Below are 21,953 nucleotides of genomic sequence, written 5' to 3'. Positions count from 1 at the left end.
ACCAGCAAAGTAAGTTGCCAGCGAATGCCCTAAAAATACACAATATTTGTTATGAATTGCTGATTTATTATTTCATTTCTTCGGCAAAGTGGACTTTGTACTCCTCTAGCAAAACCACTGCTGGGTAAACAGATACTGAATGCAGAGCACCAGCTTTGTTCCTAAACCTGCAGCTCTGTGCAACCACACGTGGAGCTTCTTCTCAGCAAAAGGTGCAATTCCTGCAGGGGAAGCTGAGGACTCCAGATAATTCATGTGGATGTTCATGTGTACCTGCAGACATGGTCAGAAAAGGCCATTTGGAGATAGAGGTAAAGCTGAGGCTGACTTCTGAAATCCCTCCTTTCATTCTAATCCTATTCCACTCCATCTGTAATTACGAAGTTCAAGCTGCCGTCACTCACTGTGCTTGAATAAAAGGCAAATGGTTTCTACCTTTGAATGCGTCAGACCATAAGAGAAGCAGAGATTCTTGACTTTCAACACAACGCTTTAAACAGCTGCAGGAAGTTCCACTTAACTACAAACAGAAATGGGTTGCTTCTCAGAGATGGGAGAAGTCCACCTCCCATTGCACACCGGTGAGATACTGCACTGCTGTTCCTGAAAGCTCAGAGAAAGCAAAAGAAACAACCACACCTGACAGGGCAATGAGCAGGACACGCATCTGGAATTCTTTCCAAAAAAAGATATCATCTTTCAGTCCATAAAAAAACAAATGGGCCCTTGTATGCAGACACTGCACTCAGTGCCTGAACGCTCAGGCTCTGCCAGCACTTTTACTGCCGTGATCGTTACTGTCAAATGAATGTCTTACATTCTTCAAGGTCGATCCTCAGAGACCCTTTCAGACTGCTGGAGGCTGCTTTCTGATGAGGGTTACGTTTTAAATCTTCACTGAGTCAGATTCTGATAATTAGCACGCATGTTATTTGTCACATGCTTTCATTAAGTTGATGGTTTTTGGTTCAGCTGTTTATTAACCAGCTCTTTCTGGCTTTACTTGAGAGGAAACAGTTTCCAGCAGAACATCAGACAGCAACTTTGCACTGCTCGTACTTACTCTGCTGTTTTGTACACGTCAGAGTAGAGCCCAGCCTTCTGGTACTTCTTCTTTGGGGGTCGGGGGGCTTTCTTCTCACGCTGGGGAAGAGAAGGCAAAGGCTGCTGCTGCTGCTGTTGGGTGTTCTCAGGCTCAGGTGGTTTCCCAAGGGCATCCTGAGGACTGGGTGGTTCAGGTGGTGCCTCAGAAAAGCTGGAAGAAAAAAGGAAAGATGATCTTACTAGATTTATATTTCTTACCACAAACATTTCCTTACCATATTTCATTACTCCTTCTTATGGTCAGCAGCACAAAACCCTCTAGGTTACGGAATTACTGGATGTCTCTGCTATTTAACAAAGCAATTCAATGACCACAAGCAAGCAGTGGTTAAGCATAACCATAAGAAACAGAGGATCTTTATACAATGATATCATTACTCCTAACGTTTAGCCCTTGGAGCCTCACTGAAGTAATTTAGAAGGCGGTTTGTACTATTTGCTTTTGTACTCTAAAAATAGCAGGTAGCCAACATTCACTTAACTTCCAGGAGAGTCAAGCAACGCATTCTTGGAGCGTGCAGCTCCAGCAGTATTCTGCAAAGCTAAATGCTTACGCTTCAGCATTTGGTTCTGAAACAAAAATGGGTTGTTATTTTTTTAGAGCTATTCACAAACCTCGGGGAAAAATAGCTCTGGAGCTGTTTGATCTCTTTGTTGGAGGGATTTCTGGTGTTTCTTTACCAGCGACTGCACCCTTCAGACAGGTGCATACCATACCTCCTACTCACTGTTTTGCTTTTACTCTTTTGCTGCGTATCAGTGGATCTCACCTGACATTCAGTGCTGCTTGTAACTGTTTCTCAAGCATAAAAGTCACACACTTAAGATTCCCACGGTGTTGTAGCTCTCACAGTTCCTTATTCAGTGCATGACGTAAGGACTATCATGGCTAAAGCACCTCATCAGTTTTCCTGCTGCAAATCCATTAAGTGCATTCTTCACCAAGATGATGATATTTCACTCAAGACACAAGAACAAGCTTTACTTTACCTGTGATTTTATCCCACCTAGGGGTGCGATAAGCAGTAGCTTAGTAAGACCCTATGTATTCTGAAAACCAACAGTGAACTCAGTGAAAACAAATGTAACGAGCAGAGCTTGGAGAGCAGGATTCTTTGATGGGTTAAAATGCTTTAAACATCAACAGTGGTAAAAAGGAAGGCACACAGTTCTAAGGGAATTACCTCTTACTGCTCTCCTGTTCATCTTCTGGTAGAGGTTTTTGTCGTTTCCTGGCCTGTTCCTCTGGAAGCCACCTCTTCCTCTTCCATCCTTTTTGGTGATCTGGATTCAAGTTTACGCTTTGCACCACAGCTTCAATCACATCAGTGATGGTATCAGGTCCAAGGTGTAAAGGACTGCTGCTTTCTTCCCTCTTATCTAACTCCTGACTGACCAGCCGAGCTGCCTGGAAGGCCTGCATGGACACAACAGCCTGCATTGGGTATTTCCTGGGCCTACCTGGCCTGCGCTTCACAAAATTATTCCCTGTCCGTGACTGCCTTTGCAGCTTTTTGGCTTTCAGAATTTTATTGACGTGGTCAAGATTTTTTTTTGTTGCCAAGATCTTGTTATAATTGCACATTTTTCTAGCTTGTCGCTGCATGGCTTCGACCACGCTTCTCTTGAGATGATGTGGGGAATAGCTGTTTGGTAATCTGTCTGACAGAAGCGAGATGCTGTCGCTGCAGGAGCTGCTTGGGATGGCTGGAGCGACGAGGCTGTCCTGTTTCCCCAGACTTCTCTCCCTGTTGTGGTTTCGAGCAGGACTAGCTGATGGTGGAACCGATACATTTGCAATGACTGCTTCTATGCTTTTGTCCAAAGCAGCCTGGCCTTCGTGCTGCGCCATGCGCTGCAATAAGCTGTCCACAGAATCATCAGCAGCTGTCAGCCTTGTCCCCCGCGTTGGTACTCCGATCACTGAAACACATCAGAGAAACAATCAAAGTTTGAAGTAAAATCCAACAACACAATGACAGAATTGATAGCAAGAAAGGTGGGGTTGGGTACAGGTAAGCCAAAATACCTGGACAAAGAGAAAGGCAAGTTCACACAGGAAGTCAAATGAGATCTCACTTTTAGATCTACTTCAACTAGTGGGTCGTGGGCTGTGGACTGAAAAGCACGTACTAGGGTTACTCTTAAAGAGAAGACAACAGAATGGTTTTGTAATAGGGTTTCTATCTTTTGGCAAGAAGGACATCGTGCATTAGCAGTCAAAGATGCAGCACAGACAATGTACAGTAAGTATTTTCTAGTCCAAGTCTGTTACCGTGGAGAGACGCATTCCTCATCAGTTTTCCAAAGTAATGAATTTGCAAGTGCAAATGAAAACATTATTCTGAGAGTGCAAACAATCTGAAGGAGGAAGAATCAGCATATCTGCTCCTAATGGCCTCCTATGAACAACTTGCTTCCTATAGGGCTCAAAAAAGAAACAGCAGCACGCTCGTGCAGTCACTGCTGCAAACATAACCATAAACACTTGGAAACCTAACAGCCTGGGCGACTCAGCACACTGGAAGGACTTTCAGCTTTCAGTTTTAGATGGAGGAGTGAAGACAAGCTTCCCTGTTTTCCTATGGTCTTTAAACACACGCCGGGGCAGAGCTGAAGGTTCCCCACAGAAACACCATCTGCTCAACACTGGGAGCTCAGGGAGCAGCTGCATTGCCCGTGATAACTGAACAACACGGCACATTCGGACACACGGCCCAGGGGCTGCCCATCAACCAGTGCTTCTGTTGGGAAAACAATCCCGAAGGATCAGACATCTGAACTCTGATCCCCAACAGCTGCAGCACTACTTGTGTACTCCTGGATGGTAAGGAAGCAGCTCTTTATGCCAAATGCACCAAAACCCCACACGCACTCCAGATCTGCAGGAGACGTGACAAGGACTGCTCTCTTCCAGCAGCAGCATCAGTTCAATGTCTTTGAAGCTGACAAACTCACAACTCAGCTTTGTTCTTTGCTCTCCCACCCAAGAAATGCCTGAACTTTTGACACCCGCCTATGTACAGGCTTAAACTGCTTGCAGTTGGCCCTTTCCAACAAGCAACCGAAAGTTAACAAGACACAAAGATACTTCACTCTGGTTGGATTTCCTAAGCATATGTTGAAGGGTGGTAAATGTTTGTTTAAAGGGAGGAGGAAATAGCAGTTTTGCCACATTCTTTACATATGGAAATTGTAACAAAGTAGTTCTGTTAGTACATATCCTAGGGATGTTTACTACAAAGTTGCAATCAACTTTACTGTCTAAGAATGTTGGAACCCTCACAGGAGGTTTTTCTCCAACTGGCTTCTAGCAATGCCTTTCTTGCCTCATCTTCTGGGCCCCACAGGCTCCCCACAGAGGGATTTATTCACCCAATTCATTGATTAACTGCAGTGCCACAAGAACTGCTAGCAATTAAAGACCCAAGCTTCAGGAAGGCTTATTTAACACGGTGAGGAACCCAACTCCATTCCACCACAGCTACGCTGCTGCTGCTTCTTTACATGCCAGCTCAATTTCCCCTGTTCTACAACACAATTGGAAGCATTTGTATCCTAAGTTACAAGTGGAAAAAGTCAGCATCTCCACAAAAATCCTGCTGCTGTAAAGTTCTCATAGCAACGTCGTCTTTGCCCGTAGCGCTATAGGTTTTAGCATTGCAGTGATCTCCAAAACGAGATGAGCAAATATTACTTGCCTGTAGAAGATGTGCTCTCAGATGTTGATCTCTTTCTGGAAGGGCTGCAATTTGTGCTCTCTGACTGCCTCTGGGAAGGTTTGTCCTGTGTTGGCAGAGCGCCTGAAAAGCAGATCAGGGAAGACAAAAGCACACACAAAAAAAATCACTTCAGTCTGGCAGTGCCAGTAAAACACAATGCAGATGCTAAATAATACAACTAAGAGTATATATGTATGTGTTTTTTAGCATTAAGAACACTTCCTTGTGACAATGTCAGTAGTTGCAGAAGGATCCCCACCATCACGACAGCATTTCTCGCAGGGCAATGGCACATATGGAACAGTAAAGCAATGCATGAGGAAGAGACACTTCGTATCTGGGGAGTAGCTTTAAAGTAAAAAAAGCCAACACCAACACAATCAAAACACCCCGACACATCCCTGCTTTCAAATGAACTCCTCTCCCATTTCATCTTCACAGAACAGCTGAGGTTGGAAAGGACTTCTGCGGACCCAGACAGCCACCGTGTCAAGTTTCCAACGTGTCCACAGGGACTCCAAAACCTTCCTAGGCAATCCAAACCGGAGTTCAATCCCCCTTATGATTAAACATTTTTTCCCTTCTATATGGCCAGAACTTCCTGTGTTTGACTTAATGCCTGGCTGCCCCTTTTCCTCTCACCATGCAATGCTGGATTCGGTTCCCTTTTCTTTATTCCCTGCCATCAAGTCTATGCAACACTGATAAGATCTCCCCTGAGCTTTCTCTTCCACAGGCTGAGCAGTCCCATCTCTGTTTGTATGATGGAATTCCCAAGCCCTTAGTCACCTCTGTGGCTTGTCACTGCGCTCCCTGCAGTACACCCATGCCTTTCTTGTACTGAGAAGCCCAGGACTTTCATGATTATTATTACCCTGTGGTGTAACACCTAAGAAATGTTTGACTGAGAGACGAAGTAAACAACACCACTGCCCAAATATTCCAACTTTCTGACAAAGCAGAAGCACCGGATTTAATTTTTCACTGGACATTGTCCTGAGCTGCAAGTTAAATGTCTCTGTGTGGAGAACTCCCCACTTCCCTTCATGGCATAAAGCTGGTGGGCTCCGAGCGTGTTTCTGTAGGGGCTGCTCTGACAACATAAGCGAAGAAGGAAGCTGCAGTGGAACTCTGCAGGGAGACCACATGCAGTTGCTTAATATTAGAAAGAACAATTGTCTTCTTATCCCTGGATCAATTTTCCTAGTGAGGAACTACAAGAGATATTGATTTCATACTGCATAGATTAAAATAAATGCCCTGAGACCTCAGGAAAAAAAAATAAAAGGGAAAAAAGGGAAATAAAAGCTAACTGCTATAAGCACAAAGATGTTATAATAAGTTTCAACAGGAAAAAAAAAGACAGGTGAAAGGAATTTAAAGAGCTGCTTCATTACAGAGCAGCTTGTCACTGGGGTTTCTTACAGATGACCACACATGGAGGATTCCTTCTTCAGAGATGTAACTGCTCACCCCCCTCAGCTGCCCAACCTCAGCAGGCAGGAGCCTTTCAGCCCCTGCGGGGTCTCAGCTGCACAGCCAGGCCCTGGGGTGACAGAGGCTGAGCCCTGATGGAGTTCAGCAAGTGTTCGGCTCAAGGTGCTGTGCTAGGCCTGGGGTCAGGCAGCACCAGGCCTGCAGTTAGGCAGACAACAGGCCCAAGGTCAGGCAACACTAGGCCCATACTGCCACACTAGGCCCATACTGCCACACTAGGCTCATACTGCCACACTAGGCCCATACTGCCACACTAGGGCCATACTGCCACACTAGGCCCATACTGCCACACTAGGCACAGGCTCAGGCAGTGCTAAGCTGGGGCTGCAGCACTAGGCCCAGGGTCAGGCAGGTGTCAAGCTCAGGCTGTGACACTAGGCCTGGGGTCAGACAGCACGAGGCCTGGGCTGCAGTGCTAGGCCTGGGGTCAGGTAGGCACTAGGCCTGGGGTCAGGCAGCACTAGGCCTGGGGTCCGGCAGGTGCTATGCCCATGCTGCAGCGCTAGGCCCAGGTGGAGGTGCAGGCCCCGGCGGTGCTAGGCCCGGCCTTGCCGCCAGGCGGCGCCGTTGCCCACGGCCCTGCCCCGCGCTGCCGCCCGCCGCCGCTCAGCCCTCGGGTCGGGCACAGCGTACAGCGCAGCTTCGTGACCTGAAATAGGCAAATCTGCAGCTAAAATAGCTCGCATTTGAACACGGAGGTTGACAATCTCTGAGCTTTGGGCGCACACATGTTCTGTCACGCTGACTGACGTTTGCCTCAAACCTCTCCTTTGGGTTTTCAATAGGATGAAGGGAGTTTCAAACAGATTGGTCTCCACCAAACAGCTTCTCTAGGCTCCCCTTCACTCCAAGCACCGTGAGACCACCTTAAAATGAGCAACCAACTGTGCAAAGCAATTCGTGCTGTGATGCTGTGGTGGCTCCCAGAAGAAGCCCCATACAGCACTGCCCACAAGTGGCTGCTCTGCTGAAGCCCCACTTAAAGCAGCCTCATGATCTTCCTGTTGGCTCCTGAGTATGGACTGTGTGAAGCTACACATCTTGAAACACCTCTCTGAGCTGCATCTCCTGTTAAACACCACCATTCGTCCACCCAGTCCCGCGTGCCAAAACACAGCATCGCAATTACAGTTCTGATCCAACCCCAGAGCGTCAGACATCAGCTAAGACGACTGAAAGTATCTGCCAAGGAAGGCAGCCGTGCAGGGTTTGTGTTCAAAGCCCCGTGGAAATGCAGGGTGTTTTCCACACAAGGTATTTCTGAGATAAATTACGATGAATATCCCCCCTTTTGTGGATCACAAAGGGCATAAAATTGCCTGATGCTGCTCTCCCACTGCTTCCTTTAACAGCTCTCGCTCTGTGTTCCCTCCATCACGCACCTCGGCTGCATCCGGTTCAATAAACATAAAAAACCCCATCCTCGATGCACCACATTTTCCCTTCATCTGCTCTATTTTCCGCAGTACACAAAAATAGGACCCAAGTCTTTCACAGTAATGGCCACACAATCACAATTCAGCAGCACAGATTACAAACAAAGCCAGCTATGCAACTTGCCATTGATCTAAAGGGGGAAAAAAAAAGAGAAGCTTTTTCTTCTAGATGCAGTCTAAGCCCTCCGATGTACAGCATGGAGACGATGCGGGCATCAGGAGCTCCTTGTGAATGAGCTGAATGCTGAGCTGGAAGCTGGTCCCACAACACAAACAGCTGGTTCCAATCACGAGAAATACACTTACTGAAAGTGATACGCTGCATCTGATGAACCAAATAAACACACCCTAAGAGGGAGAGTGATTCAGAGCCTTTGCTAGCAGGTTTCAGCCTAAAACATCTCTAATTAGGCTGTTCCTCATAAAAACCCAAGTCAGATCATTCACTGTAATGGAATTCCTCAGGAAATTCCCAGAACTACACGAGCTACCACAACCATTCTCCTCTGAGCTGCGTGTAACCCTTTGGTGACTGAGCTCTGTGTTCTTCTCTCCCTCTCAGCAGATGTTACAGCTATCCTGCTTTCTCCTGACACCCCCCCGACGTCGTTTTAGCAGCAGAGATGTAAAAATGCTACAATTCTGTCTTTATCTTATCAGAACTGTATGCAGATGTACCTTACTTTCCTCGTATTGGAGGGTAATAGGAATGCAGGCGAGGCGGTAGGAGGCATCAGAATGGAAGCCTTACAAGCAAAGGAGGAAAATGAACGCAAGGAACATGAGGAGGTAACATTCCTTACTGACAGTGAGCTGCTCCCCAAGCTCTCGCTGTGAGCTATTAGTCACAAGCGGTTTGGGGCAGAGGATTTACATTTACAAGGGAGAACATAGGCCAGAATCAGAGTAAAGGAGGAGAAACGCTCAGCATTTTTTAGCACGGCAGAATGGAGGTCCTTGAACAGCAAATCCTCTGCTGGTGCCACTGCCATTTTCTGTGCTCAGTCTCAGTTCTGTTTCAGTTGCATCTAGGGATGTATGTAAGATGAGCTTCCTAGCTAGGAATAAAACAGTCGTTACAGTGTTTGGTCTTGGGCATCCCCAGGATCATTTTGCAACTGTTTGGAGGTACTGCAAAAAGCCTCAAGTCAGGGATCAAAGCTACACTATAGGAAGGATGATCAAAACACCTCAAATTGGGTCATGAAAGAAATATGAAACATCTTCTTTAATGGCAAAGTTGCTCACAGTAGTAGTACCCATAGCTAGCCTAAAATCAATCCATCAAACTCCAAAACAAGTAGAAAGATGGTTTCTATGGTATCAAAAATGATCAGAAATCATAAGGAAAAAGAAAAGACTTTGGAATGAGAAAACACCCCTAGAAAACTTTGTATGCTTCAACAACTAAGCAAAGCAAATCTGGTGGGAAAAGGTACTTAGGCAGTCCCGTACACAGGAGACTTCCCATTAATCTGTGCCAGAAGCTGAGCAGAACAGCGCACTGCCACAACAGAAACCCTCCATCAAAACAACAACGGTAGCCCTAAAATCCAACACAGAAAAAGTGCCACAAAGCCAAAGCTATCTCTGCCTGCCTTTCCCAGTGCAAGCTGCTTTAGAGCTTACCGTCACAAGACTCATGAGGTGATACAATGAGAGCTCCCTTACCTGACAGTGGCTGCAGTGCCTTTTCAATAGAAGGCAACGGTTCCTTTCGGAGTGGTCGATTTAGCGAGCTGTCCTGTGCACTGAAGAGTCCAGGGCTGTCAGTTAGTTTTTTACGTCCATTGGTGCTGGTAGAGTTTGTGACTCTGCAGCTGCCTATTGCACTTGTGAAAAGATTGGTGTGTTCGTCGCTGCTGGCCGGCTCGGAGCTGGGAGTAAATCCCCCCAGGGACAGACCTGGGGAGCTGTCTGAGCAGTCTATCTGTAACGGCGTCTGCAACCCCAGTGCTAAGGAATTAGACTCCGAAGGCTCCCTCCGGACCCACTGTTCATCTCTGCTTAGCAATCCCTTTGAAGGCGACAGGTGGGGACAAGACATGTGACATCTGTGTTTCTCCTTATGTTTGTACCTCTCACCGACAGCCTCTTTCCCAAATCTGTAGCGCTTCAAGGACTCCAGAACTGTTCTTGAAGAGCTATTAGCCGTGATGGTGTCCATGGAAACCTGCTGCTGCTCGGAAGTACGATGCTCTCTGTGTTTGTGGCGATGCCTGTGCTTGTGTTCCAGCATCCAGCCATAAGCCATCTCGGGTGGAACGCTGGGGTACGTGCTCATGGACAAGAGCGGAGTCCTACTCGTGGTGAGGAAAGCCTCCTGCCGTAAAAGTTTATGCTTTTTCTTGTGGTATTTGGTGGGATTGAGAAGCAAATGGCCTGTATGCATGTAGGAGGGTGGTGGCAGCGGGGTGGTGAAAGAAGGAGAAGGTGGTGGGGGATAAAGAGTCGGGGGGTACCTTCCGTAATAACCTAAGCCTATGGGAGCAGCTGCGAGGGGGGAAGGAGAGTAAGGCATGCCATAGGAGGGATAGAACCCGGTGCTGGAGAGAGGAAAGCTGAGGCTATGCATGAAAGGCATTTCTGCCATAGCCTCCCGCATTTTCGGAGGCCTGCCTCTCTTCTTCTTTAAATCAGGTTTCCTAATGTAGTGCAACGGATCTAAAGGAAAAGTAGGGTGAGTATAGAAACTATTGAAATTGATCCGGAAAATGGTAGGCAGGAGATCTCGGGGTATAAAATGGTGACTTCTGTGGGTTATTCTAATTTCACTTAATCGACTGATTAATTCTTCCAATTCAGCCAGGAAATCCGGGTCCTGCCTACCTCGAAGCTGAGGATACTTCTTTTTCCTTTTCCTCTTCTGCCTCTTCATTTTGTCATAACTGAGGTAATCGTGACTCCGGCGCTTGCATTTGTGTTTATGCTTTTCTTTGAGATTACTTAAAACCGTGGAAGCTTCGGGTGCGATAAGAGAAACGTGATCAAACGAATGCCTCTTCTTCTTCTGCCCACAGAACTTCTCGGCTCGATCCGAAGTGCTGTTGTTATCTGTTCCTATCCCGCTGTCGCTGGGTATGGTCTCATCGCTGTGAGATTCGCTCACGGGGGAAGGAGTGGCTTCTTTCAGCGACGTCAGCTCACTCAAGTGAGAAGGAGAGTTTGGCAACAACGTGGGTGGAGATAATCTCCTCCTTCCCTTAGCAGCTTTCTTCATTGCGAGTGTCTGAACAACGCTTCCTTGCCTGGAGTGGATGTGCAAGTACGGCACTGAGCTGGGCTCGATGAATCCCGCGTCGCTGCTGACGGGGCTCTGCCCCCCACTGACTGCAGAGGACTGAGAGCAAACAGGGGAGGGGAGAATCTCGGAGTTATTGGCTGCTGAAGGCAGCAAGTGGGGAAGTACTTGGCCAAAGGATGTGCCGGGAGTTTGCTGAGAAGATTTCTCAAGAACTGTCAGACTGGCAGAATTACTAGTTAAAATACCGTTCAGGACAGCTTTGGGTTTCCTTCCCCTCCTTTTTCCTATGTAAATCGTTCCTTTCTTGCTGACGTTAATTTGCTGGCCTAATTTTGAACCGAAAGTGGCGGCGAGTGTCGACACCGTGTTGTGGAGCTTAGATTGCACTTTCCCTTTATTTGGTTCCACCGTACTCGAGAGAATCTGATTCAAAAGTTTCTTTCTCTTCAAAGTTTTCATTTTATTTATTTTCCGAATAATAGTTTTCATTAACTGCCCGTTGTTTCTCTTGGCAACTTTTCTGTCTGAGTCTCCTTCCAAATCACTCATGCTACAAATATTAGGTTTTTGGACATCTTCTGGTCCTCGGAGCTGGTCCTTTCTCTCAAAAAACTCCCCGCTCCGATGCTGATCGCTTTCAGATTCTATCTTGTTTGAGCTTTCTGTTCCAACAAAAGGTGCTACAGAAAGAATCGGCGGCTTCATTTTGATCGATGACCTCATCTGCCTTTTAGGCCTCCCCCTCTTTTTAGGAAAAGCTTGTCCCGATAAACTCTGCTTTAGGGAAGGAATTTCCACCTCGGGCTGCAAAATGGGAGGTTCTTGCTCTTCTTTTGACTGCACCGAAAAGACTTTTGACGCTGGGATCTTTAGAGTTCTTTTGGGGGGACCTTCAAGCTCGGGCATCTCCTTGGATTTAGGTCTTCCTCTTTTAGGTTTATACATGTCAGGTAAGAAATCATCCGACATACACAAACTTGAAGGTTGTTTGTGTGCACTGTAGAACTTTGGAGTCTGCTTGTCAGACTCGGTTAGCAGTGCAAGAGACTGTCCACTACCCTCATTCAGTTTTGGCAGCTGATGCTTAACGAATTCGTGCTCCACGAATGAAGACGACCCTATGTTTTTTAAGAATTTGGCCTGCTCCAAGTTACTGTTGGATAGTGCACTGTATGAAATGTTTTTAAAAAGCTCTGACCTTTCTAGTTCCAGACCCTTCGGAGGCCGGCATGTGCTTCTCGACACCACTTTAGTCCATCGTGGCTTCCTTCCTTTCCTTTTCTTTAAAGGTTTGGATTGCTGACTAGTGCTCAGATTTTTTGCTCCTTGGCAGGATTTATCTGATGCTGCTATTGCACCGATCTTTAGGAACTGCTTGCTACTAAACAAGCTGGTAAAACTCACTACTGAAGGGGTGACAGTAGCATGAATGCTCGTTTCAGCTGCCAAAATGGGCTTTTTCCCTATAGAAGGGCTGGTTCTCGAAGTTTCTACATAAGTAGCTTTTGATTCACTCAGGTCTTTATCAGCACCTTTAAAATCGGTGCTCAGAGCATGGTTCAACGTTCTGTTTATATTTAGAAGCGTACTGTCAGGAGAAAACTGAGTTTTGCCAATCTGATCTGAAATACCTTCTAAGAGATCAGCCGTGGAGCTCAGATGCAGCGTGTTGGATGCTAACTGCGAAGATGCTGCTGAGAGGCTCCTGTTTAAGGTGGTAACAGACACTGTGGGTGAAGGCGACGGGAGATTTCCCTCTCCTACTGCACTAAATGGGGACTTGGCTGTGGATACATCCGAAGCACCTCCTGTCCTGAAGTCTGGTGAAGTGCAATAGACCGGAGGCTGTTTTTCATGCTTAGATGTTTCATAAATCCCTTTCTCGCTGGCTGAGTAACCATCCTGTGGGACACAGATTCCTTCATTAAACATTTCTTTGCCTACATCAGCGATTTCTTTCCGAATTGAAAATTTATCCAAGATGCTTTCTTTGCTCTGCCTCACAATGTGCTTCTCAAATGTTTTGCTGCTAGTATTTTCTTTCAGTAAATCCGTAGCATCGTGGCTTTCGAGGTTTGAATTGCAAGGAAGCTTAAAGGGCTCTGAGGCAGGCATAAGGGAGTCTGCTTTCAGAGTTCCAGAGTCCTTGTTAACCAAACCCACCGGAGTGCTGATTCCCGTTGGCTTCTTTCCAGAGTCCTTGCTAACCAATCCCACCGGGCTGCTAATGCCTACTATCTTCCTCCCAGAGTCCTTGTTAACCGGTCCCACTGGGCTGCCAATCCCTGGTGTCTTCCTGCCAGAGTCTTTGTTAGTCAGAGCCGTGGCATTGCCATTCCCTGGCATTTTCCTCCCAGTATCCTTGCTAACCAATCCTGCAGGACTACTTATTCCCAGCAACTTCTTCCCAGCATCTTTGTTAATCAGTCCAGCTGGAGCGCTGATCCCCGCTGGCTTCTTTGCAGACTCCTTATTAGTCAGTCCGGTTGGAGTGCTGATACCTGGAAACTTCCTCCCAACATCTTTGTTAATTAATCCAACCGCAGAGCTGGCCATCGGCTGTTTCTTCCCAGAGTCCTTGCTAACTAACCCAGGTGGAGTGCTGATCCCTGACAGCCTCTTTCCAGAGTCCTTGTTAACCAATCCTATTAACGGGCCGATCCCTTGTGGCTTCTTCCCAGAGTCTTTGCTAACCAATATGGCTGCGCTACCAATCCCTAATGGCTTCTTCCCTGAGTCCTTACTAACCAATCCGACAGCAATACCAGATCCTGGCAACTTCTTTACCAAATCTTTATTAACTATCCCGCTTGTAGGAATGGTTCCTGGCAGCTTCTTCCCAGAGTCTTTAACCAAACCAGATGCAGTTCCACTCCCAGGCTTCTTCTGCTTTGTTTTGGAAGACTTTGAAGGAGGACAAGTTGCAATAAGTTGAGCCAATTTCTCTGTTACAGTTGTTGCTCCGTTAATCTGTGTTCTATCCTTTAAGTCAGAATTATGGCTACTGATAAGAGTCGGAGGAGATGACTTTATATAATCTGTCATTTCAGTGTGCAATGGGGAAACTTTCTTAGGTAAGGGATTTGTTTCTACTTGTATACCTTCTTCCACATGTAATTCAACTGTTGTAACTTCTCCAGCTTTCTTGTACGACTTTGAAGGGTCCTACAAGTTAATAAAAAGAGAAATCCTTTAGGAATAGAGCACAAAGACCCACTACCTCAACAAATTCCATTAGGAACCTGACAACAATTCTTCCTTCGAAGGACATACTTTTCACACAGAGCACATCTTTGAAATGCACGGATATATTCACTCCAATCTGGGCCTAAGAATGAGAGATTCCCATCCCTTATAATTACATGTACACGCAGTTTCAAGACATTACAGGGCACACCATCTCAAGAATTAAACAGAGAGGCATCAGTGCCATCCTCATCCATCCCTCTCCAATAAAAGCAAGTAAGACAGTTGTTTGGTACTTACTGTACTTAATTACAGTCAGCACTGGATGGATTACAGTTTAGAAAACTCTAACTATAGTTGGCGAATATCTAATTATGCTGAAGGAAGACACAGCCTGGGCTCCTTAGAAATCATCTGACAAACTTTGGTGCTGCTCGTGAATGAAGTATTTACTCAGCAAGCTATGCCAGCACCACTCCAACAGAAGACTGCAAGCTGGATTCAGTCTGACATTATTTCCTAGAGATGGGCAATAGTTGCTTGGATAACACGTGTTGCCTGAGCTGTCAGAGCTTCTGCAGTGCACAGACGTGCTCATCTGCCACTTTTCTGCAGGGCCAGAGCCAGAGGTACTGCTTGCTGGCACTCAATGGAAGCTACTGAGTCAGCATGACCCACAACATGGTTCCAAACCTGAATTCCAACCACTGCAACCAGGGATCTCAGACAAGCTGTAGGTACGGGGAGATTGTGAGTCCCAGAGATCTTCAATGAATAGTATTAAAGTAATCTTTTTGATCAGCCTTAATCACAGAGTTCCTTCTTGTAGTTCTGTATTATTAAAAGCTTCTGTTAATGGGAGGTATTCTTATCACTAAGGCGTATCACACAGAAAGGATAAGATTGCTCTAAAGTGACAATGAAAATTCAACTTAAGTAGTGCACAGCCAGGAACTTTGGGAATAACGAGTACGGAAAGCAAGAAACTTGAACACACTGCTCATGCACTGAGGAAATAAGCAACTCTTTCAGCTTAACAGCATCAGTACAACTGTACCAGCACCGGTCACAATGCTTATACACACGAGTTCTAAGTATATTAATGTAAGTTACCCAAAAACTAATCAAAGCAGGTCACTCCACCTGCCTGAAATGAGCCCTGAGCGCTGCCTGGATCTCTGCTGGGCTCACACTTATAATCCTTGATGCACCAGAAGCAAAATGTCACTGACGTTACCCACCACCACCTACCAGCCTGAGTGTGTTTTCAGAAAACAAACAAGGTTTCCCAAGAACAGTGATGGATCTCTGATCAAAGTTCTCCTCCTGGGGAAGGGTGGGCAGGAGCATCGGTAGAGGCTGGATGCCTCCAAACGCAGCAGCAGAACAAAACCCACCCATAGTCATATTGGGCTACTGATTTTTTAGCTGTGGTGGAAAAAAAGAGACTGTGGTCTACAGAGAATAGTTTGGCACTTAGCCCAGCTTTTTCTATGGCAGCTGCAATCTTATGTAAATTCTGCTGGAGCGTCACATTTCAGGAACTTCCCCCCTCGTTTCCCCCCCCCCCCATTTACCCACCCTTATACTCACCAAACCTGCAGCTGGGGGTGGGGAACAGCCCAATACCCTAAAGCATGGGGACAAAAGGGTGCTGGGCTTTCCTGAAATGACTTCTGTTGTGCAAACAATCACTGCACGACAGGGGAAGGTGTAACCTGAAGTCCAAAATACATTACAGAGTGCTTTCGATGAGTACAGCACTTGAAAGCTTCAGTGTTTGGCCCTGTTCACATGCAGCTCTCCAAATGCTATCTGGTCCCACGCTTTCATTCTGTCCCTGGTGCTGGAAGCTGCCTTACATGAAGCTCATCATCAGTCTAAGCCAAGAACTGATGTCCCACATCCTGCAGAAAACACTCTTGAGCCACTCCAAAGAAAATGAACCAAAACATTTACTCAGCTTCGTTACCTTTCTGCCCAGAGTTTTTCACTTGGTGGCTGTGATCTCATCAGCACCCTTCCCTGCCTAACCAAAGGCAAGATACAGAAGGACAGAGTGCTGCACTCAGCACTTTAACAAAGAAATAAGATGAAGCAGAAAGGCATGTCCCAGCCTGCACACCCTATTTTAGAGTTGCAGCAGACTGTAGCTATGTTACTATCGCTTCTTACCCTCCTATTATCTAAAACTTCAGCAATGCGACTCTGCAGTGCCTCTCTATGCCTTCACATCATTGAACTGCTCATCTAAAACCAACAGAAGCCAAGTTTGTGTTTATCTGTAAATATGGAATGGAAAAACAGACACACTGCCATTTTTTTCCTGCTTTTTTTTCCCCCTTCTTTTCCTCTTTCAAAGGCTGTTAAGCTTTGTTACCTTCACATTTCTGGAAGACAAACCAAACAAACTCACCCACCACTCATCGTAATGAATGGAGAGGAACCATCTGTTGGCACAGCTGAAGATACTCCCTGAGTTTTAGGAGCCCTTTCAGCTTGAGATCCCATCCAGAGATGGGAGTGCAAAGCACCTTCCTATTCTTTTTACACTGTTCTTCCAAGAGAAGGATTTCTACTACTTCTCTTTGTGCCTTGGCAGCTAACAGCACACTGCATGTGCTGAATTCCCACTCAGTTCCTCCTTCCAAAGCACGGACAGTTCAGTCTCACAGCTACAAAGATTGTCACAGCTTGCTCCGAATCGCTCACAGAATTGCTTCTCCTCACCTCCTCTCTACAGAAAGGAAAGATTAAGGGATCAATTTCATTTGCCGAAGCGTAATTTCCAGTGCTACAACTTGTTTTATTTCATCACAGTGCGGAAAAAAAAAAGAGATCCCTTTGGTGTAATATTCAAAACATGCGGCGGTTTTAAAGGCCGTTTACCATTTGTTTCTAGAAAAACACATTTGATCTCATGCTGGAAATCAGCAGGATGCTGTAAAGCATCGCTCCAACCATCAGGGAACGGAGTTCAACAACTTCTCCAACACACCAGCACGGTGTCAGAGAGAGAGCAGAGCATCTGAACTGCAGGACTGTTGGTGTGGGACCTGAAACTGTTTTAAGTGAGGAGAATTGGGATTGAAGAGATGAACCAGAGCTGCCCTATACTCTACATTTAGGTTACTGACCAAACAAACCACTCACCTGTTTTGAAGGACAGTGCTCATTCTTCTCATCTGTCATCTTCCCGCTCTTTGGTGGCCTTCGTGGTTGCTTGATGCTGGTTTTTATTGCAGGCCGGCACACATAATTCTCAAGGTTTTTAGGAGGCTTTTTTGTTCTCTTTGCTTGGAGACCAATCTTCAGTTTCAAGTTTCCCTCTGTAAAGTTTGTTTCTTTCACTGAAAACTGTTGCTGTGCATCAACCAGAGCCTCCTTCTTCCCATTCTCCACACCGTTCCCCTCCCGATTCTTCTCACCTTCTTCTTCTTCCTTGGTGCAGCTTTCCAGGTCTACGTCTCCCTTTCCCACCAACGTGCCAATGTTTACCAGAGAGGGGCTTTTCCCAGCAAACCCTTCAGAATCAGAGCCCAAGCCTAACATAGCAGTATTCCGAGGGTCCATCACAGGCGGAGTCCAAGCCTTCGGGTAACTGTAGGGAAGATTTACGGCGATATGTTCCACAGAAGATCAGTTCTATTAGTGGCAGCCGGCATCTTTTACTCTGCAAAAGGAAAAAGAAGACAGAGGTAAACTCCAGTTTGAGAGCAGAAGGGAACTGAGCAGTAACAAGTGATCAGAAAGCAATGCTATGTCGGGAAGCTCTGAGATGGGCTGCAATGCCTGCTTAGACTTTGCAATGACTGGGAACAAGGGAGAACGTGGAAAATAAATAAGCATCTTCATTTGAACCTAAAGGAACATGGGAAGAGAGAAGTCCACACTTCTGTCCATCACTGGGACACTGAGGTGTGTATATTTAACCTACCAACCATGGGAGAGCAAAGGGAACTTTGGGAACAAACTAATACAAGGGCTGCATCTACAGCTATCATCTCTCAATAAGAACATCCCCAAACAATCAGCAATGCTGTTATTACTCAGGAGGCTGGAGGGAAGTTGGTGAAACCTCCAGCTTGCAACCAGATTAAAATCATTCAAAGAACCCGTGGGGTGACACAAGGGACTCAAAGCAAATCAGTACCAGGCAGAAGCCATTGGGCAACGTCGTGTCAATGGAAGAGGGATCCACATGCTGACACAGCAAGGAAAACTGGCCAGCACTTCATTAACAACAACTCATGGATTAGCTGAGAATTATTTGCTTTCAAGAAGTGGTTCCTACAGGTTGTGATGCAATTGAAGTCCCAAATCTTTATCCATGCATATGTTTCCTTCTCCGTTCAGGTAACCGCAGCCCAGAGCAGCCACAACCCTTCAGTCCCATTCCTACAAACACAATTAATTAATGAGCTTCAAATCTATAACCGAGCTGAATCAAAGCAGCAGCGCCAGCACTGCTGCACCTGGCTGCACATTTCCTTTGCACAGATGAGGAATGACACCCACACTGCAGCTCCATCAGCTGCAGGACCAATGGGAGCCTTCAGAGCCTGAGGCTGCAAGGCGGTCCATCTCAATCCACCTTAAGGGGACCCAGAACCATCCCAGAGACCAAGTCCCCAACTCGATGGTTCTCATCAACACGTAGCAGGTCATTTCATTTAGCCATTAATTCCACTCTGCACAGACAACAAAAAATGCTAATCCCGGACCTAATCATCATTTTGCCTTGATCACTGTAATCTTCTTCTCTCTGACTCTCCAATTATCCCACTCTAATTCATACAGAATGTGTCTGCCAATTTGATCGTTTTCATAACCATGGACTGATTGCATCTCATCCCTTTCAATACCAATAATGGGGTTTTTTTTTCTTCCTCACCCCACCAAGTTCAGGCTTCCCCATCGCAGCACTTTGGTTCCTGAACTGCTCCTACCCCTCAGTGCCTTCTGTTTCACCGGTGTATGGTCTTTTTTATAGCCTTTTTTCAGCTTCTTTCTTAAGTTATGCCATTTTCTGTGGCATCCTTCACTCTCCAGATGCTCCCCACAACCCTTAGGACCTTCGTGGTTCCTCTAGCAGCCTTAAAATCTTCTCATGGATGTAACATAATGGAGCAGCTGGATAACAAAGTCACAACCCAGAGGCAGCTGGAGCAGCTTCCAATGAATCTACCCCCAAAACACCCAAGATTTGGTGCTTTCGGGACAAAAGATGATCCCATATACCTGAAGGATGCGTGCCTTCCTTCCCACGTGTGTCCCATTAGCACCCAGACACTCATCATGACACCATCAGCTCAGAGAAGTGGACTATGGACTCACAGAGCACCACTCCCAGAGGAGATCCCCACTATGAATGAGCTTCGCTGCACCCACCTGCAGTGCCCAGTCAGACTAAGGGGACCTTAAAGCAATGGATCCCAACTGCTCATACCCACACTTCAGGGGTATGAGCTTGCTTGCTTGCTGTCATTTAACCACACCATTCCCTAAGCCCAGAAGCAATGGCACCATGCACCAGGTCCCATTCCTCCCCCAGTGCTCACGTTCTGCAGACCCACAGCTCTTTCCATATCAACACCCACACACGATGTTACAAACCTCCACCTCCCACTCTATCCCAACAGCTTTCATCCATAGGATCTTCAGTTCAGGGACTCTCCAGCACCAAATAACTGCATGGACACACAGATCACCATCCTCCCCACCTCCCCAAAGGGAAACACACTGAACTTTCAGCCACTTACCCCATAGATCCTATAGATCTCAAACCACCTCCTCACCAAACAGAAGCACTTTCACACCTCTTCAGACAGGTGCTGCCAGGGACTAAAGGCTGAGCAGGATGATGGTTGTCTTATTGATTCTCAATGCTGTGCTGGCCGCATCCAACTCAGCACAGATAGTCAACAGCCCATACAACAGCACCACCTCCTTAAAAGCAGCTGCTATGTAAGCATATGGGCTACATCCACCTTTCTCCTGTGACACTGCATTGCAGTTTCTATCCATAAAGCTGCCTAACAAGCCAAACATTTAAACCCCTCCTGTCACCCTCAAAGATGCCTCGAAACTCCTTAAAGCAAGTCTCTTCCTTTAGTCAATTACGACTTCATTTCTGTTTGCTGTTCATTATTGCTATGACACCGTGAGCTTCTGACTGCCTGTAGTAACCAAATGTAACTGGAGGCCAAAAAGTTGGATGATTTTAGTTTGGAAACCACGATCCACAAGATCCTCCCCATCCCTTCCAGCGTCTCCCAGCATCACAGAGCTCACAGCAGCCACCAAAGCTTTCGTTTTCCAGTAAGGACGCTCCTTCAGAACTCAAGTAGGCAAACAGACGATGATTTTAGAGCCCATCTCCACCCATATGTTCAACCAGCTGCTGGAAGTTCCCCATTCACACCAGGCAGCAGCATTGGGGATGGCCTCTGGATCCTCACAGATGACCATGTGCAGCACAGCTCCCCTTTACATCATGTCCCACATCCTCAATGCAGGTGAGCTCAGCAGAGCAAGCAAATGCAAAGAGGTACTTTGTATGTATTTCAATGTGTGACCATGAAGTCAGAGCAGACACAGCAGCAAGCCCTGCAGTTCCAGCTCCCCACATCTCCCCATGGCACCAGGAACCCACTGCTGTGCTTCTTATTCAGCTCCTGACAGCACACAGCTCCCAAGGCAGGGAATACACACCCTGAGGCCATCGGATAGAAACCCACATTCCAGGCTCTTTCTACTTGTCTACAGAGTAATTAACGGGGTGAAGGAACCACAAACCGAGGGTGAGAAACAGAAGTTATTGAGGCTGGAGATTCACATTATGGTGGAGTTCCAGGGGTCAGAAGGGGAAACCAACTCATCCAACCCCCGGGCAAAGCAGGATCCCTACAGGAGAGGCACACACTGCACAAGTTACACAGCACAAAGTAAAGGACAGCAACACGTTTTGGCTTCTGAGCCGAGAAACGGGTAAAGCTGCGAACCACGAGGCTCAACCATCACATCCAAGCTCATAAACGGGACCGAAATCGCAATGGAAGGGGGTGCAATAGGAGGGCGTTTTGCAGAGCTTGATTTGGGGGGGGGGGGGACGGCACACAACCACAGAGACCCGCGGGGTGCTGAGCCAACCCAACCAGCACCCCAACGTGCAACAAAACACCCCCACGTGGAACCGGCCCCATCTTCCAGCCGGGCCCCCCCCCCGGCCGCCCCGCGTTGCCACCCGAAGCAAAGAGAAACTCGGGCTCCGCGTGATCCCCCCTCCCCAAAACTCACCGGGAAACTTCCCGGCAGCCCCCGGGCAGCGAAACGCCGAGGGGTCCCGCGGGGCCGCCGCTCCGCATCGCTCCGAACGCGGCTGTCAGCGCCGGGCCCGGCCCCGGGCAGCGGGCGGAGCGGGGCCTCCGTGCAGGCCGCGCCGCTGTCAGCGGGGGCAGCTCGCGGCCCGCCGCCTTCCTTTCGCTGTCAGCGAACCTCCGCCCCTCCCGGCTGTCACGGAGCCCCCGCCCCGCCCGCGCTCGGCCCCGCTCCGCCGACCGGAGGGCTCCGCCGCCGCCGTTCCCGGGATCCCCCTCCCGCCGCCCCCGCAGGCCGCGCCGGCCGCCCTGGAGCGTTCAGCGGGAGCCGAAGGCGGCGGGATGCGACGCGGGGCGACGCGGGGCGGCGCGGGGCGGGGCGGCCCTCCCGGCGGCTCCCGGCCCCGCTCCCCTCCCCCCGGGCTCCGGGCCTGAGGCGGTCCCC

At 47.6% G+C, this 21,953-nt stretch overlaps 1 protein-coding gene across 1 annotated transcript in view; it reads right to left on the bottom strand.

The window, feature by feature from the left end:
• ASH1L (ASH1 like histone lysine methyltransferase) overlaps window positions 1-21,953 on the bottom strand; it is a 38,359-nt gene that overhangs the window by 16,141 nt on the left and 265 nt on the right. The window contains exons 2-6 of the mRNA XM_072358740.1: window positions 17,343-17,862; window positions 9,431-14,168; window positions 4,806-4,907; window positions 2,289-3,027; window positions 1,064-1,255 (exon numbers count right to left, since the gene is read on the bottom strand). Of these exons, the coding sequence (XP_072214841.1) occupies window positions 1,064-1,255; window positions 2,289-3,027; window positions 4,806-4,907; window positions 9,431-14,168; window positions 17,343-17,762 (6,191 nt within the window). The 5' untranslated portion in view covers window positions 17,763-17,862. The remainder of the gene's footprint in view (window positions 1-1,063; window positions 1,256-2,288; window positions 3,028-4,805; window positions 4,908-9,430; window positions 14,169-17,342; window positions 17,863-21,953) is intronic.

This window comes from Excalfactoria chinensis, chromosome 32 (assembly GCF_039878825.1).
Source record: "Excalfactoria chinensis isolate bCotChi1 chromosome 32, bCotChi1.hap2, whole genome shotgun sequence".
NCBI lineage: Eukaryota > Metazoa > Chordata > Aves > Galliformes > Phasianidae > Excalfactoria > Excalfactoria chinensis.
The sequence above is the reverse complement of the archived record's forward strand: the minus strand, read 5'-3'. Positions and strand labels throughout refer to the sequence as shown.